This window comes from Postia placenta (assembly GCF_002117355.1).
Source record: "Postia placenta MAD-698-R-SB12 unplaced genomic scaffold POSPLAscaffold_17, whole genome shotgun sequence".
NCBI lineage: Eukaryota > Fungi > Basidiomycota > Agaricomycetes > Polyporales > Adustoporiaceae > Rhodonia > Rhodonia placenta.
In genome coordinates this window covers 433690-449094 of record NW_020169848.1, presented here as the reverse complement: position 1 = coordinate 449094, position 15405 = coordinate 433690, and the positions used below count along the sequence as shown (strand labels likewise).

The 15405-nt window shown below is 52.8% G+C and overlaps 8 protein-coding genes across 8 annotated transcripts; 4 read left to right on the top strand and 4 right to left on the bottom strand.

Moving 5' to 3' along the window:
* Window positions 1–378: 378 nt before the first annotated feature.
* On the top strand, window positions 379–1770 carry POSPLADRAFT_1061355 (hypothetical protein; the record flags this gene model as incomplete). Its single annotated transcript, XM_024481371.1, has 6 exons — window positions 379–421; window positions 487–561; window positions 611–753; window positions 806–1371; window positions 1424–1617; window positions 1673–1770. The coding sequence occupies 6 exons, from the start codon at window positions 379–381 to the stop codon at window positions 1768–1770; spliced, it is 1119 nt and encodes a 372-aa protein (XP_024334467.1).
* Window positions 1771–2434: 664 nt separating this feature from the next.
* POSPLADRAFT_1155913 (hypothetical protein) lies at window positions 2435–3153 on the top strand (the record flags this gene model as incomplete). The annotated part of the gene is made up of 4 exons (XM_024487006.1): window positions 2435–2594; window positions 2649–2686; window positions 2740–2828; window positions 2880–3153. 4 exons carry the CDS (start codon window positions 2435–2437, stop codon window positions 3151–3153), a joined length of 561 nt encoding a protein of 186 aa, XP_024334466.1.
* Window positions 3154–3454: 301 nt separating this feature from the next.
* POSPLADRAFT_1049895 (hypothetical protein) lies at window positions 3455–5314 on the bottom strand (the record flags this gene model as incomplete). Its single annotated transcript, XM_024479865.1, has 10 exons — window positions 3455–3556; window positions 3616–3754; window positions 3808–3846; window positions 3903–4112; window positions 4169–4280; window positions 4339–4484; window positions 4538–4622; window positions 4679–4802; window positions 4927–4984; window positions 5235–5314. 10 exons carry the CDS (start codon window positions 5312–5314, stop codon window positions 3455–3457), a joined length of 1095 nt encoding a protein of 364 aa, XP_024334465.1.
* A 317-nt stretch (window positions 5315–5631) lies between these two features.
* Window positions 5632–6742, top strand: POSPLADRAFT_1156269 (hypothetical protein; the record flags this gene model as incomplete). The annotated part of the gene is made up of 6 exons (XM_024487053.1): window positions 5632–5798; window positions 5847–5998; window positions 6047–6155; window positions 6211–6390; window positions 6449–6575; window positions 6665–6742. Coding segments are annotated over 6 exons (813 nt in total), but the record flags the coding sequence as incomplete, so codon positions are not given.
* A 124-nt stretch (window positions 6743–6866) lies between these two features.
* POSPLADRAFT_1155706 (hypothetical protein) lies at window positions 6867–7906 on the bottom strand (the record flags this gene model as incomplete). The annotated part of the gene is made up of 5 exons (XM_024486974.1): window positions 6867–7189; window positions 7240–7291; window positions 7385–7574; window positions 7625–7739; window positions 7798–7906. The coding sequence occupies 5 exons, from the start codon at window positions 7904–7906 to the stop codon at window positions 6867–6869; spliced, it is 789 nt and encodes a 262-aa protein (XP_024334463.1).
* Window positions 7907–8590: 684 nt separating this feature from the next.
* Window positions 8591–10783, top strand: POSPLADRAFT_1156093 (hypothetical protein; the record flags this gene model as incomplete). Its single annotated transcript, XM_024487030.1, has 6 exons — window positions 8591–9160; window positions 9214–9345; window positions 9402–9488; window positions 9984–10185; window positions 10240–10603; window positions 10669–10783. 6 exons carry the CDS (start codon window positions 8591–8593, stop codon window positions 10781–10783), a joined length of 1470 nt encoding a protein of 489 aa, XP_024334462.1.
* A 267-nt stretch (window positions 10784–11050) lies between these two features.
* On the bottom strand, window positions 11051–11977 carry POSPLADRAFT_1036728 (hypothetical protein; the record flags this gene model as incomplete). The annotated part of the gene is made up of 4 exons (XM_024477167.1): window positions 11051–11264; window positions 11313–11388; window positions 11431–11461; window positions 11516–11977. 4 exons carry the CDS (start codon window positions 11975–11977, stop codon window positions 11051–11053), a joined length of 783 nt encoding a protein of 260 aa, XP_024334461.1.
* Window positions 11978–12855: 878 nt separating this feature from the next.
* Window positions 12856–13848, bottom strand: POSPLADRAFT_1156254 (hypothetical protein; the record flags this gene model as incomplete). Its single annotated transcript, XM_024487048.1, has 3 exons — window positions 12856–13290; window positions 13343–13569; window positions 13620–13848. The coding sequence occupies 3 exons, from the start codon at window positions 13846–13848 to the stop codon at window positions 12856–12858; spliced, it is 891 nt and encodes a 296-aa protein (XP_024334460.1).
* Window positions 13849–15405: the final 1557 nt, after the last annotated feature.

Here is a 15405-nt window from a genome sequence, read left to right as displayed (position 1 = left end):
CGACCCGACGGGTTCGCTAAAGTCAACTGACCTACGCATGAGTTGAGACTACAAGCTCGGGTAGACCTCGACCGCAAAGGAGACGTGTGCAATCTAGTAAAACGATGTCGAATTCAGGCATCATATCGGGAATTCAATGTAAGAAAGACAATCTTTCGTGAGCGGCTCGCGGTCAGGCCCAAGAGACTTTGGGCAGTACCGTATTCGCTGAGCGCCTGTCGATAGCACGCTGATAAGCGCTCATGTAAACAAGCGCCCCAGCCACCATCTGCTTGCAGTTGTTTGCATCATCTGAGGAACTGGCAAACTTTAATTTTCGCTATCAACACAACATCGACCAGGCTCGGCGCCGTCAAGACTTCAAGACTTCCAGCAACAATGGCCTCTCGTCCCACCGTCAACGTACGCTCTACGTCTGGAGGTTAGTCTGGCAGGTACTACGTAGTGAGGGGGAAAGTCTGATTAGCAGCGTTTGCACGCGTACAGAGGCCTCTAGCTCTCTCCCGCTGCCTGCGGTCCTTACCGCCCCCATTAGGCTCGATGTTGTGCAGCAAGTGCACAGTGAGTGATTTTAATCTACAATGTCAACCCACACTCACGCACAATGCAGAGAGCATTGCCAAGAACAAGAGGCAGGCGTACGCCGTGAGCGAGAAGGCTGGCCACCAGACCAGCGCTGAGTCCTGGGGTACCGGTCGCGCGGTTGCGCGTATCCCCCGTGTTGGTGGTGGAGGAACTCACCGCTCCGGCCAGGTGAGCATCTGTTTGAAACCGTTGCAAGATTGTAGATACTCAAGCTTTATAGGCTGCCTTCGGTAACATGTGCCGTGGTGGTCGCATGTTCGCCCCCACTAAGACCTGGCGCAAGTGGCACGTCAAGGTGAACCAGGGCCAGCGCCGCTTCGCCGTTGTCTCTGCACTTGCCGCGTCCGCGCTCCCGTCGCTGGTCCTCGCCCGCGGTCACCGCATCGAGGAAATCGAGGAGGTCCCTCTCGTTATCTCATCTGAGGTTGAGTCGTTCGCAAAGACAAAGCAGGCAGTCGCGCTCCTCAAGTCTCTCAAGGCATACACCGATGTCGTCAAGGTTTCGAACTCCCGCAAGCTCCGTGCCGGCAAGGGTAAGCTGCGCAACCGCCGTCACCGCCAGCGCCGTGGTCCCCTCGTCGTCTACAACGAGGACAAGGGTATCGTCAAGGCGTTCAGGAACCTGCCTGGTGTTGAGCTTGTCAACGTCAGGAGGCTCAACCTCCTCCAGCTCGCCCCTGGTGGTCACCTTGGCCGTTTTGTCATCTGGACCGAGGGTGCGTTCGGCCTCCTCGACGAGGTATTTGGCACCTTCGACAAGGCATCCCTTCTCAAGAAGGGCTTCACGTATGTTCATACCAATATGCCATATGTAATCGCCTAACCACCTGTCTCGCAGTCTGCCGACGGCCAAGATCAGCAACCCTGACGTTACCCGCCTCATCAACAGCACTGAGATCCAGTCTGTCGTCCGCGAGGCGAACGCCAAGATCCAAAAGCGCCCTTGGACGCAGCGCAAGAACCCCTTGGTGAACAAGGGCATTCTGTTCCGCTTGAACCCCTACGCGAAGACACTCCGCAGGCAGGAACTCCGTAAGTACACGCCTTTGTGTCAGCCGTTTTTGCTCTAACTAGCCATGTTTTGCAGTCAAGCAGGAGCGCGTGAAGGCGCAGAAGGAGAAGAAGAAGCCGAAGGCACCTAAGGCTGCTGGCGAGGCTTTCTTGAGCACGTTCTTTGCCCCGTAAGCGCACACATTACGAATCACGGGACAAGATGAGGGAGAGAATGCTGGCTTTGGATCCTATGTAGTTTGGCCCATATGATTACATATTTCGTCAGTCCTCATGTCTTATTATGTGCATGCCAGAAAATTACTGCATATGCAACACTTTGTATAACTGTGGATGTCACCGCCCAATCAAGGTGAGCAGGTGTCAGTTTACAATGCATTGGCTTGCGACAACCGGAACGCGCTCATACCATGACTTGTGGCTGTTCCTGAGCATGATGCGCGAGGCGCGTACGTTGCGCGACGCTGCCGCATGGCTTTTTCGAGCCTGGACATGGCGTGTTGGGTTGGCTGGCATTGTGCTCGGTGTTCACAGCCTCGGCAGAATATTCTATGCCACTGATGGATCGTTCTGGCCGCGGCGTGAGGTCTTTGTATCCTAAGCGCATTGAAGACGCATGTTGGCCGCTGAGCTCGGCGTTGTGTAGGGCGTCGAAGGCCCATCCTTTGTCGGCCTGGCATACAAGATGGGGATGGGGAGCGGGTGTGTGTCTCGCCGCTTCTGTCCTCCCTACAAGCATAATTGACTTCGGAAACTTGTGCGCTTTAGAAAGGTGCGTATTTCTCAGCGTACACTGCGTACACTGTAGAGTCGACTTCGCCTTCAGCTAGCCGTAACGATGTCTGCAAACCAGACCGCATCCGCTGTTGTAGCCGTGTTAACAATTCTTCTCTCCCTGGTGTACATTGTCGGATTGTACTATCTGTACCGCTACTCTGGTCGGTATCCGAGGGCCCTAAACAAGGCCTCCAGTGTACGCCTTCAGAAATACGCACCTAGTAAGTGGGCACGCACGCTTGACAGCACAAGCGTTGGCTTACAGTAGGACGTAGTGGTTTGGATTTTCCTGATCTTCACGAGCATCATAGAGGTATACAGTCAATAATGTCTCCTAGTGACAAGAGTGGCTCAGCAGCATTGCAGGTCGCCATCAGTGCATGGATCCTAGGCGTATACCGGGCAACCGGTGCATATCCCAGCGTAGAAGCATGGAATGGTATGATACTTTCTTTGTGAGTTGATGTTTTCAGCTGCCATCAATCTCGCTCACTGATTTGATGAAGATTTTCCGCGTGCTGGACGCTTGTGTTCGCCACGATTTATTTGGGGCTTTTCATGCACCCAACCCTTTGGCAGCACCCTGCAGTATCAGTTGGATCCCAGGCCGTCTGGGCGCTAATCACTTGGTGCTTTTGGGTCGCATGTACTGCTATCTTGAACGGTGCATTACCCCTTGCTACCACGGGTATCTGTCTGGGTATTGTGCATTGTAGCCAGATACAAGCGCTGTTTGGTAAGTTCACGCTCTTACTGGACTGCTTCCGATCGCAAGGCTGATGGTATCCTGCTCATAGCGTTCGCTGTCATCGAGATGTGAGCATCTCCTATCCGCTCTCTGGTATCTGCGTCGAATTTACTTTCCGCGATGTAGGGTGACTTTCACCTTGGCAATGTTCGTCTTAGCATATGTTATGTGGAGGGTGGTTCACGAACCAAGGAACGGCCCGCTTCCGTACTGAGAACATCCGGCTGCATTACAACAGTACACTTCCATACATCATAATTTATAGGTCACGATATCCAAGTTATGCGATAGGACCTGCCTACCGCCTTTAAATAGCACAAACACTACTTCACCTCAAGCTGCCTCGTACATGACTAGGTACGACGGGCGGATGGCGTCATTGTTGTAAACCACTAGCTCGTCGTAGTTGAGCTTGCCGCCTACCTCGCCGATGACCTAAATATCCGTCATAAAAGACTGCATCCCCACAACATGAGAAAATAATGTGTACGCACGGAGTCATATCCATCACGCGGCTTGGTAAGCGACGAGTCATTCTCTGTCAGCTTGTAACCTAGGCCGACGACCACCTTATTGAGTAGCATCCCTTTCAGCGGAGAAGTGGAATCCTCGTTTTTGGAGTAGTCATTGGACCTGCCACCGTAGCTGTCAGCTATGTGCATTATAAGCAATATGCTAACACGCACTTCGATGACGTTGAAGACGTGTAGACACCATCTCCAAATCTGTTACGAATCTTAACATGTGGCACAGCGAACGCCACATCTATGAGACCACTTACCTCCCCCAACCCGTATTCTTGCCCGACAAGATGATTTGATAGGATTTCCTGATAATGCAGCAAAGGGAACAAGAGTCGGAAGAACAGAGCTGAGTCTCGCCCTTGTCTCCAATGTTACATTTGCGCAGGGTGCCGTGCCATCGCCTGTTTTCGTTACCAGCCGTGAGACCAGTTTGCACAGCGAAATGCCCACGACTCTCGACCTTAGCCCTGGTAAACTCTGATCAACATCATCATCATCATCTATGGTTGGCGTCGATACTTACTTGTAGGCATCATACTTGTCTGACAGCTCTTTCGAAGAGACGATCTTGTATATATACTTCACCGAGGGACAGTACGTATCATGTCTCCAGGAGCGCTGGAACTGATGGACAACTGGGGCTACGGTCAGATTCTCTCTGAGCCAAATAAAAATTAATCGGGAATAACGTACTGTCTTTGTAAGTGACGTGACCAGCTGGGATCTCTAGCAAGATCGCCGCATTGTTCTGAGCTTCGGTTGCACAGGCAGTGCTACAGAAATGACGATCGCCCTTCTTGGGTGACAGGCGGCACCAGAGGCACGCGGTTTCTGCCAGACTACAACGCCACAATGAGAAGTGCGCACTTCCAAGAGATAACATCATACGTACACCTTGTGAGGCTGCGAACAGTATTTGGCTGGCCCATTAAGAGTTTGCAAGACGGGCTGGGTGCAATTCGGTGCTTGGCACGAACCTATTGATTTTATAGACGTGAGTTCTGGGATTGTGTGTTTCATTAGCAAGCCATACCGTCGTGATTTCTGGGCACCAGATTCTGCTTAGGAACAGTGGCCTTCATCTTGTTGGCACATGTCATCCCACAGCACGTATACGTGCGCGTGCCATCCGAGTACCGAGGCTTGATTTTGCAAACCTAATGATACGTTGGATAATTATAAGGGATCAATGCAGCCACATCTAGAACGGAAAGAATCTTACGGGGCACATTCCGACTGAGGAAGATGTCGAAGTTGCAGCTGCTGCGCACCGCTGGCCACAGTAGGGATGCAGGAGCCCAGTAGCTGGATTGACGCATTTTGGCTTGACACGACAGTTCTGGAAGGTGAAGGCGTCAGAGCAGGCACGCTGTTCGAAGCATCGCTGAGACGCACCTCGCAAAGATCTGCAGTCTTACGTTTTGCAGGGGTTCTACCTGCTGCTAATGATCGTGATAGTATTAAATCAGTCACCCAGCCACACTTTCCAGAGATCGACTTACGAGGCTTGGACGATGGCTTACGCCGCGGCGTTTGCGAGACGTTTCCGTCGGGAAGTGAGTAGGAAGTCCTAGCAGACATTTCTCCACAGAGTTGGGTCTACGGGAGAGGGTGCGGAAGTTCTTGGCTCGCCAGGAGCTCGGGGTGATGAGAATACAGTTAGACGCATGTTGATCGCCCCGCGCGCGCGTTTATAGATCTAGGATCAGCCACACACCGGCAACGTGCCATAAGCTGTGCTTTGTTCTTTCCGTGGCCCATCACAAGGCGACGTAAGCGTGGCTCATTGTTCGGCCCAGTACATGAGGAGTGGTGGCCAAGTCCCTTTCTGTCCAAGACAACCATGTACACGCCGCTCAAATTCGCTATGCATCCGGGGAGCTCGTCGCTGGCCGCAGCTCCCAGCAATTTGTGCGAGGTATGCACAATGCCCGGCGTCGTACTAGCGCCTAAATATACTCAACCTCGTATTCTGGGATTTAGACTTGTCAGATCAGGCCGAAATATATTGAGAATGGCTACCAGCACCCATACTGCGGTCGAACATGCGCAAGAAATAGCCCTATCGTCAAAGGCCCTCCCTGCGTTCTTGCAGGGTGCCGGACGCCAGGAGATACCACACACGGAGGATTCTGCTCGGATGCGCACGCCCGGTGAGTTTGTTTCGTATTAGATAGCTGTCTTCGTACTTACCGGACCAGGGAGGCTGTGCAAACGCGCCAAGTGAAGGGTTGTGCGCGATGTCGTCAGCTGCCCGGGGTGTCAAACAACCAATGCGTGCAATGCATCAGGAGCCCGCGGGCGGGTACGAAACTGAGAGAGCTGAATCCGAAAGGCGCCACTTCGCAGAGCAGTACGTCCAAGTCAATCGCTGGACGCAGCAGAAACTAAATTCCTGCAGTCGTCTCCGAATTTTACAGAGCGTGGGATGGAAACGAGGAGCCCACCGTTGTGAAGGTGATTGAGATTGTGTTTTCGCGTGACGTCCGTGCGGCATATGCGCAGTACCAGTGAGGCATTTCGCTGTTGTTATAGCTGTCGCTAATCGTCCGCGTTGCGAAACAGGCAGAATTTGGAGACCGCGATGAAGGTTTACGAGCTAAACACGTACCACAGCACTCAGTGCATATGCGACTTCGCAGTGAACGATCTCTCCCTTTGCGAATGGCAATCTTGCGGGATCTGCAGTATCATCAAATCGGCCTTTGGGAGTTTCGCGTTCGGCGCCACGCATAACTCGGGAAGGTGGGTCACACCAAGACCATGTCTGCGATTGTGTTCACAATCAGTCATCTCTGTCAAGTTATGGCGAAGGCATATATTCATACCCGAACCCAGCACAGGCTGATCAATGGGCCACATCTTCGACATCATCGCCGTTCCGGGTGATGCTGGCTTGCAAAGTCGTCATATCGGCGGCCCCTCAAGCCGTGTTAACATCTGCCACTAGAAATGTCATGCCGGTCAGTACCCAACACCATATACATAGCTACAATGTTAACCAAGCATGCTGCTATAGGTCAATGATGGGGCGAAAGTCGTCGTCAAAACCTCGGATGCCATCATGCCTAGATATGTTATTCTATACACGAAGTAGAGAGGGGGGGGGGGGTTCAGGGAAACACGGTCCTTAAGTGATGTTATAAATTAAGGGAATATATTGCCGTGTCGGTGAATGGTCGTTAATGATAAATATCGTCGACCAGAAAAAACTACATCTGTCACACGAAAGCCGATGCGAAAATTCGCCGTATAATCTCGATTGACGTTGCAGGGACTTTAGGTCCGAAGTCGAGTTCGAGGTCGGCATCTCCATACACCACCAGATAGGCTGGCCGAATTGCGTTATTGTCGTAGACAACTGTCTCCTCATAATTCAAATCTGCGCCAGGTACGCCCCACACAGAATCAAAGCCGTGCGGAGGTTCTGTGAGAGTGGTCCGATTGTGGCGGAACTTCTTTGGTTTACCGACGACGACGCGACTCAATAGTGAGACACGCCATTTGGCGTCTGGAGACAGATTCTTGACGTAGTCATCTGCTTCTAGAATGTATTCAATGGCCAGGAGAAATTGTAGAAATATCTTGGCCTACTGGAAGAGCAAGGAGTGGTGTAAATGCCGACACCAAATCTATTTGATGGGGTCTGTTTAGTCTCATTAGCCGTGGAAGCCAGCAACCCCAGCTCACCTGCTGAATCTGTTCTTGCGACCTAGTCGGATACCATTAGCATGACGACAAGCTGGAGACAGAATTTCTCACCGCACATCGCCACATCGAATGAGTTTCGTATGATGGAGCACAGCGAACAGTCGGACAATTCGCAGAAGACCAGATTGTGCGACCCCTCGCCTAAACGGCAGGCCCGCGTCGTACCATGGAACAATGAACGCACCACCAGACCATTCCTGACGGCCGCAACATCCGCTCTAAGGGGTTCATCAATGCTGGAGTAATACACGTAGATGCGCTCCCTCACTTATAATCAAGAAAAGGCTGGAGCTCTGATTGCAGATAGAGCACCTTGTATATGGCTCGCACGCGTGGGCGCATGCGCCCGACATGTTCCCAATGGCGGTCGAACTGGTCCTTTACTGCACTCACGGTCAGTACTACTCCAACGCGTGCAGGATGCACAACATAGGTACGTACTGCACATATAATAGAGATCAGAAGGCTCAAGGGGGATTAGGCGACCTTGACGATTATCTGTCTCATTGCGCGGATTCTCGATGGCGAAAAAGTCCAAAGCCGTGACCATGACTCCAGCTTGTAGAAACGTATCAAACAATGAGTAGTGATGTGGATGTGATGTGTTTACGTATCGGACCGTGCAGGCTTTATATTGGAAGACCTAGTCGTTTTGAGCCACAGATGTGCTACCGACCTTTGTAACAACATGAGGCATCGAACAATGCTACGCGGTGGCAAACACTGCATCGCCCGGTTTTGTGTAATACCGCCAAAGATGAGATGTCATGAGGTATTATTGAGATTACAGCTAGCGCCGGTATAAGGACTCTTCGTGAGGCTGTGTCCGCTATGTCAGAGATGCGAGAAGATTCAGGGTGTAGGTCCAAGTGCTGCCCAAAGCCGGATCTGCTGAAAAGCGATAAGCGCCGAGCTGCAACTCGGCTCGGATCATTACTAGGTCGCTTGTACCGCATGTTGGGAGGGCCTCGGACGGACGCCGAAACATCAAACGAAAGCAGACTTGCGGTATGCGTTCGGTCATTGAGCTGTGCAGCGCCAGCATTGCCTCATACCACGCGCAGGCCACGAAGTAGCCAGGCGGTCTGTCCCGGTCCTTGCCCCTCGAACCTTAAACAACAAAGGGAACAATGGCGTAGATCTCATTATATCTATCGTGTGCTGAACGGTGGCTCCACATGTTACCATAAGAGAAAGCGCTGTCTTCTACTTCTCCCTCTTGACGCTGATTGACATGCCTACACCGACAATCATCTCCGCTGAAACTCGCAGATTCCCTCCAATCTCCTATACAGATCAGTCTTCCGGTACTCCCGTGCAGTACAAAGTCGTCGAACAGCGCCGTACGGTATACATGGCTTCCAACGTTCCTCCAGACCAATTGGATCCGCAGGTCATGGAACAGTTTCTAAGTGTACCCGATGTTCCTGGCCAAGGCTACCCCACTGTACCGCCTATGCATCACCGGACTATTTCACTGCAGGAGGCTGACCGTCGGCAAGGAGGATGGGAAGATCTAGCTCCTCAGCCGTCCCCGACGTGCTCAGAGCCTGCTCCTGACCAACGCAAGAATACACGGCCTTCTCTGCTGAAGAAAACGAAACCGAAGCCACAATTTACGAGCACCTCACCGATTACACCAACCAGTCCGCAACGCTCTCCCCATACGCCCCGAGCACCGGCTCGCATTCTGTTCTACAACAAGGACCAGCCTCACTATGGGTTCACGAACTTCTCCACGCACTCTGTTCTCTACAACAACAAGTCGTATCCAACGAGCGAGCATCTCTTCCAGTCATTCAAGGTACACATCCGACTTTGAGTACGCATGTTGCTAAGCTGACATTCACGTCGTAGTTCCAGAAGCACAGGCCGCTTCTTGCTGAGCACATAAGGACGTGCTCTGACCGGCCCAGCGTCGCATTCTCGGAGGCTCGTCGCTTTCATTCAGAAGTCCGCAGGGACTGGCTTTCCGTCAACATTGCGAAGGTGCCACAGCTCACTTGCTTCCACCCCCCTGGCGTCGCCGACTGACAGTCGTCTAGATGGACGAGACCTTGTGGCACAAATTTACGCAGCACCGCGACCTCATGGAGGAGCTGCTTGCAACCGGCGACGCTGAACTCGTCGAGGTTCGTATTCTTCCGCCGATCTCCTAATCTCGGCATCTGATTATCGAGCAGGACTCTTACAAAGACGCGTTCTGGGGTGTAGGGGCGGACGGCAAGGGGCGCAACGAACTCGGCAAGGCTCTAGAGAGATTGCGCGCACGGCTGCGCGGGACGCAGCACTAATCCTTATTACCTTATACAGCCCTTGTTTTCATGCTCGTGCCTCATGTCTGACCCATTGTTGTGGTGTTGCTTGTATGAATACCCTTATATACTCAACGCGTGCGTGAAGCCCCATTGTTCGTGCTGTGGCCTGGGGCGCTAATCAGCGTGCGCGTTGATTGCGTCGTCCGGTTTGTGGCTAAGCATGCAATATAAAAGCAGCTCACATCGGAATGACAGCAACTCAGATTCGGACCACCATCATGTCTACTTCCGTTACACCCAGCACGCTTTGCATGGTAAACATTCGCTACAGCATTCCTGCCAATGACTGCTTACGCCATCTGATCATAGCGATGCCATTCAAGGCCGAAGAATACCGGCCACGAATACTGTAGCAAGACATGCGCTGCGACAGCGAATACCGCCACACAGGCATCGACTGATAGCCAGCCTATGATGACCACCGCCAACAATGTTACACCTACCGGCGTGCCCAGCCAGACCGCGTCGAAACCCGTGCACCACATCCAAATGAGACATGTTCCCCATGGACGTAAGTATCCTGAGTGAATTTTCATCGACAATAGTTCACATCAAAGCATTACAGATGCTGCGCAACTGCTTGGGGAAACAAAGGCGCCACAGACCACGCAGTTGCAGTCGGCCACTCAGCGCTCCGGGGCACAGGTACCCTACATTATCAAAGGTGCATCTGCAGCATCGACTGGCATCACAGCTGTCTCCAACCGCACAGTTCGGGCTACTCCTCCGGCTGCTTCACTTCCGGTCGTGGCGCCGGCGCCGTCGTTCAATGTACCACCCGTCGCCGGCCAACAGCCCACTCACCGTGGTGTTGCAGTCCCGGTGCATCCCCTGCCTCCCTCGACATGCTCCCTGCCGAGTTGTAGTCGGCCGGCTCATGTCAACAGTGACGGATCCGTGAGCGGATATTGCACAATGAACCACCGAGAGTACGTTTTAGCGGTTCCGCTTATGTCCCTGAGGGTGCTAAACGAGAACGCGTTTAATTTGATAGGGAAGCCGTCACCAGTGGGGCCGTTCCGGGCTGCATTATGTGTGGAAAGTATCCGCAGAGTGCCACCGACTACTTCTGCAGCACCACTTGCAGGGAGCAAGCGTTGAGGAAGTAAGAAAGGTCAGATGTCCGAACGCGCTTGCATATACATAGGTAGGTATATTTCGTGTGCTACGTGACCATATTGTTGTACATTAGTGGATACATATTCGAAGTCGCGAATGATTGTGAGAACGGGCATGACACGGATACCCCCAACGGCATAGTAATAAATATGTGAAAGATGCCAGCATCAAGCATCGCTATGAATACAGTGTGTAGCAATGTGAGGAAAGTAATATGATGACCTCGGAGCAGGACTCATGAATCGAAATATGACGTGTCACAACAGCAGCTTATGCAGCTCAAGCTGGAAAGGAAGCGACACAATCTCACTGCGGTAAGAAGAGGGAGTCAACCTCCTGGTGGCGAATTTGGATATGGTGGGCTTGCCTTTGCGCGCTCTTGACGCCCTCAACTTGGAGCGATCTCTGTCGCCAGTTCGTAACCGTAACCCCCATCGCGTACGCCGCCTAGCATCGTTGCTGTAAGTAGGCCTGCAACGCCATGAGCAAGCACCGACAGCAGACGCCACTTAGACATACCACTCTGCAACCGATATGTCATGCATGTACAAATGACGCGCCAAGTCAATTATGCTCGGCAGGATTGCGTTGCAGCCTGGACGACGGCAACGGAGATGGACACGTCCCTCGTACAAACCAACCCGATACATGCGATATGCTTCGCCAAGCTATGATTACAGATGTAAACGACGACGTCGGGCAGCATATCCAAGATGTCTCACATAGTAGCCATGAGCCTCTGCACGAGATTGTCTATGTCGCGGTCTGGCTTCTCTGACATCGGCGGCCATGCTCGTCGAGGGGGCATCGTTGGATGAAGTACTAGGGCGAGCCATAGCGCTTACGTCCGACGAATACGCGTCTCTCCTGTCGCTTCGTTGGCGGTAATTGGCGGCATATGCCTGAGCTGGAGTGGTACCGTCGGTGCTCCTGTTGGTGGTGCGCAACCGAGCGATCGCGCGGCGCGGCGGCCTGTACTCCCAGCAGCTCTCGGCATCGTCGTCAATAAGCGTGACGCCTTGATCATAGGGCCGCCTATAAACGACGTCGTAGCGATTGGGCCGGCGTGGACGCCTCTCACTAGCACGCCTCCGCTGAGCTGCATATTGGCCCGCATTGTCAATGATTGAAAGCTGAATCAAGTCGTGAGTCGCGGCACGGACCGCTAGTGGCTGGGAGTACATGTCGACAGCGTAGGGAAGGAGGTACAGGCAGAGCAACGTCGCCGATAGCTCTTATTTCTTCAGAGTCGCCCTGCCACTCTCCGCGAGCCCACTGTGGGCAGGCGACGCGACCACGATCCGGTACACGCCACTCCGCCGTATATAGTACTCTGAGCTATTCAGTGACATGATGGGGAAATCCCCAGCAAGATGAACACAGTTTCAGTGGCTTCCAGACACTGCACCGAGTGTCTCCGATTTGATAGATTGCACAGAAGTGTCAGTCGCCAGGAAATCAACGTCACGGGCAAGCACCGCTCTTGCCTCGGGTGCTGCAGCGTGGTAACGTCCTATTCATGGCAGCGGTGTATTGGGAGCTCACTGGAGAGGGAGCACACTGAGAGAGCAGTGATCCATGAGCGGCAGCACTGAGGGAGACACAACAGGACTCAGATCAGCCACCGGTCAAACACGTGTCAATGTCCAGCCACTGACACGAGACGCCCGACCACGCGCGGATCCACCAGTGGCGGAACGCCGGTCAGCGCGATCATAGCTCCCTCGTATTTCAGATATGTGCAAGCACATGAAAATAACGATCCACGTGTATGACTGCTCACCTCAAGCTGAGAATATCAATTCAAAACCAGTGGAGTACAGTGCCAAGAAGTCTGGCGTCCAGACAGTGTGATAATTGCACCTGCCACTGCGTCGCGCAATTGAGACGAAACCAGAGTACATGCCATACATTGCAAGGCGTTAGAGGGTACTTAATCGCATAATGAGTGCGGCTGGTGACCTCACTACCACGAGGATATGTTTGGCTGAATTGTACGAGGAGGTGGTGGATGCACTCACCCGCAATCCAAATGGTCATATTACACTCAAGCGGATCTGCTCTATGCGTCATGATTGCTTTGCAAGCTGAGCTTCCGCCTCTTCTCTGCTGCCGCTTTGGCCTCGCTCAATGGCTTACTCCACCTGGCCTCCGGAGGATCCCACAGGCCAAGTTCCTTCTTCATTTCATCCACATTCTGGTCCCATCGTTCCTCCCAATAAACGGTAATCAGACTCTTAGCACTGCCACCACACTTCACTGCCCAAGGCACAAACTCTCTAAAGAGTCTGGCGCGCTTTTCTGATGTCAATCGTAGGTGACCGAAGGCAGCTGCGAATCCAGCCATAGGCAAGCCGAGGTTGGCAAACTCGAAGAATTTCAAGGCGAGCTCGGACTCCACATTGACGGGGAGAGAGCAGATGCAGTGGTAGAAGTCATGACACTCTCTGTAGCGCTGCAAGACGTAGGCCAATTCAGGGTCATCCACGTAGTGGACCTGCACGTAATCCGTGACCAGGGATGAGAACAGGACGAGACGGCAGACGCACGGGTTCGCGAGTGTCTGGGGTAACTCCGCAGCGGTCGAGCCAAGTGATATATGCATGTCCAAAGGTGCCGTCAGGCAACAGGGCGAGCTTGTTCATATCCACAGTCTTGGAGTTCACCCTTGGCCTGTCCTTGAGTATTCGTCGGCCTTCGGCGCTCTCGAGCATGGCGTCCCTGAGTCGAGGAAGCACGGGCCCAGATGTAACGTCCCCGAGAGCCGCAACCATGTCTGTAAACAGCAGTTTGATCAAGGCTCATACACGAGGTATGAGAGCTCACCTCCCCTCCGCGGATTGGCAAGAGACATAAACGCGGAGCCGACGGCCAGAAAGCCCGCCTCGAACCAGTTCAGCGGGACATGACCTTCATATGCTGGCTTAGAACTAGCCAAGCGCGTCTGCCATCCTCGAGACAGTAGACTTGTTGCTCCAGTATTGTTTGACAGAGGTTTAACCGCCAATGAGACACACTGGCGAGCAGCGCAAAGACGATTGACAACGAGAGACATCTTGCTCTGAGATGGAGTATCGCAGACTGCGCGACTTCCTTGAAGACAGCGGTTGAGGCACGTGAGCTGACGATCGTCGGCGAAGTTTCATCGTTCATGCATGCTCAACTTGTCAAGTCTTCAATACGCTTTTCGAGACTGTCCGAGTTCCCTCCGCTCGAGTCTCGCCAGATATGATGCGTCAAACATTCTACTGGAAGTGCAACTTCGAGCGAGCGTATAATCTTGCTCAAAATCTCCCAGCTCCCGAATGAACCTGTTCTCACACGGGTATTATGCCCCGCAGTTGGGCAGATCTTTGCGGGCATTCTATTCTTGATTCTTGACGCTTACAACGGGTATAACTTACGTACGAACTAAAACCAGAGTGAACCCGGTGTGAGTGAGCAAGTTCTTATGATACTCGCCAGGGGTTGGTTCTCGGATTGATCTGTTTGTTCCATTCTACAGCTGGGTGATTGTGTGATATGCTTCCATATAGCTCGGTCATCGCTGACATCCCTCAGTGGCAGTCTAGTTGCATAAATCCTTACACTGAGCTCTACCAGGCAGACCAAGTCGGCGCCCTGATTGGCCCAGGGCCAACATCATTGATCGGACTGCGAATATCCAAAACATCCCGAGAGATTCCGGGCATCTTGCTGATTGGCGGCAAAAGGTCATGCTTGCCGACACGGGGATCGGTACTAGCAGTTACACTCCCATGGGCGTAACACTAGGAGCAAAACAGTAGCATGCAACTGCGACACGGTAACCCTTATGCGCTCGATACTGTCGCGACGTCGCTTCCACATGATGTGAATCAACGCCTGATTCGTCCAAACGCGAATTGTCGGCATTTTCTCACCCGATTTGGAGGCCCCATTTCAGATTCAATGACAGTCGATGGGACATAACTCTCTAGTCAGTTACCAAAATACTCAGGAATTTACCCCATACTCGGGGTCGCTGCCTTTCACTCAACCTTCTACGTTGTGATCGTAGTCACTAGACGAGGTTCAAGCTCGCCAACTGGTTGTCTCGAAGCCTGGTGCTCTGATGGTACGCGTTTCTCTTTTCACCCGTGACCAGAATGCTGTCATTGCGGCGTCCCAACTTAAAACCCGACCCCTGATGCGGATACCTCGAACTGATTCTCGAGGGTCTGCGTTACGGCCTTGATTTCTGATGCACATTCGCCGTAGCTTCTCCCAGAGTCTGGCCTTGTACCGTGGTTTCCTTTATTTCTTTGAAATTCAACGCGAAGCCTCTTCGACTGCGCTACGCGAATGCGTCAGTAGCTAGTTGTGTTGTCTCACCGCTTTAGTAGCTTTAGCTGTCCAAGTGTCAATATCCGTCGTCTCAACGACCAGCCAGCCTTAGTGGGACATTCTAGATCTTGTGCGTCCACCCTTCGTACACAGTGTTTCAGAAGCCTGAGAAGATCACAGGGACCTGGCCATCTCCGAGATCACATCCCGAATTCGCAGGGTGGCGGTTGTGTAAAGCCCGCATGTTGCCAGGCGGGAATCTCGCTCAACTTTGAGTGTGTTAGCAGGGGGTCGCCATGATGACATC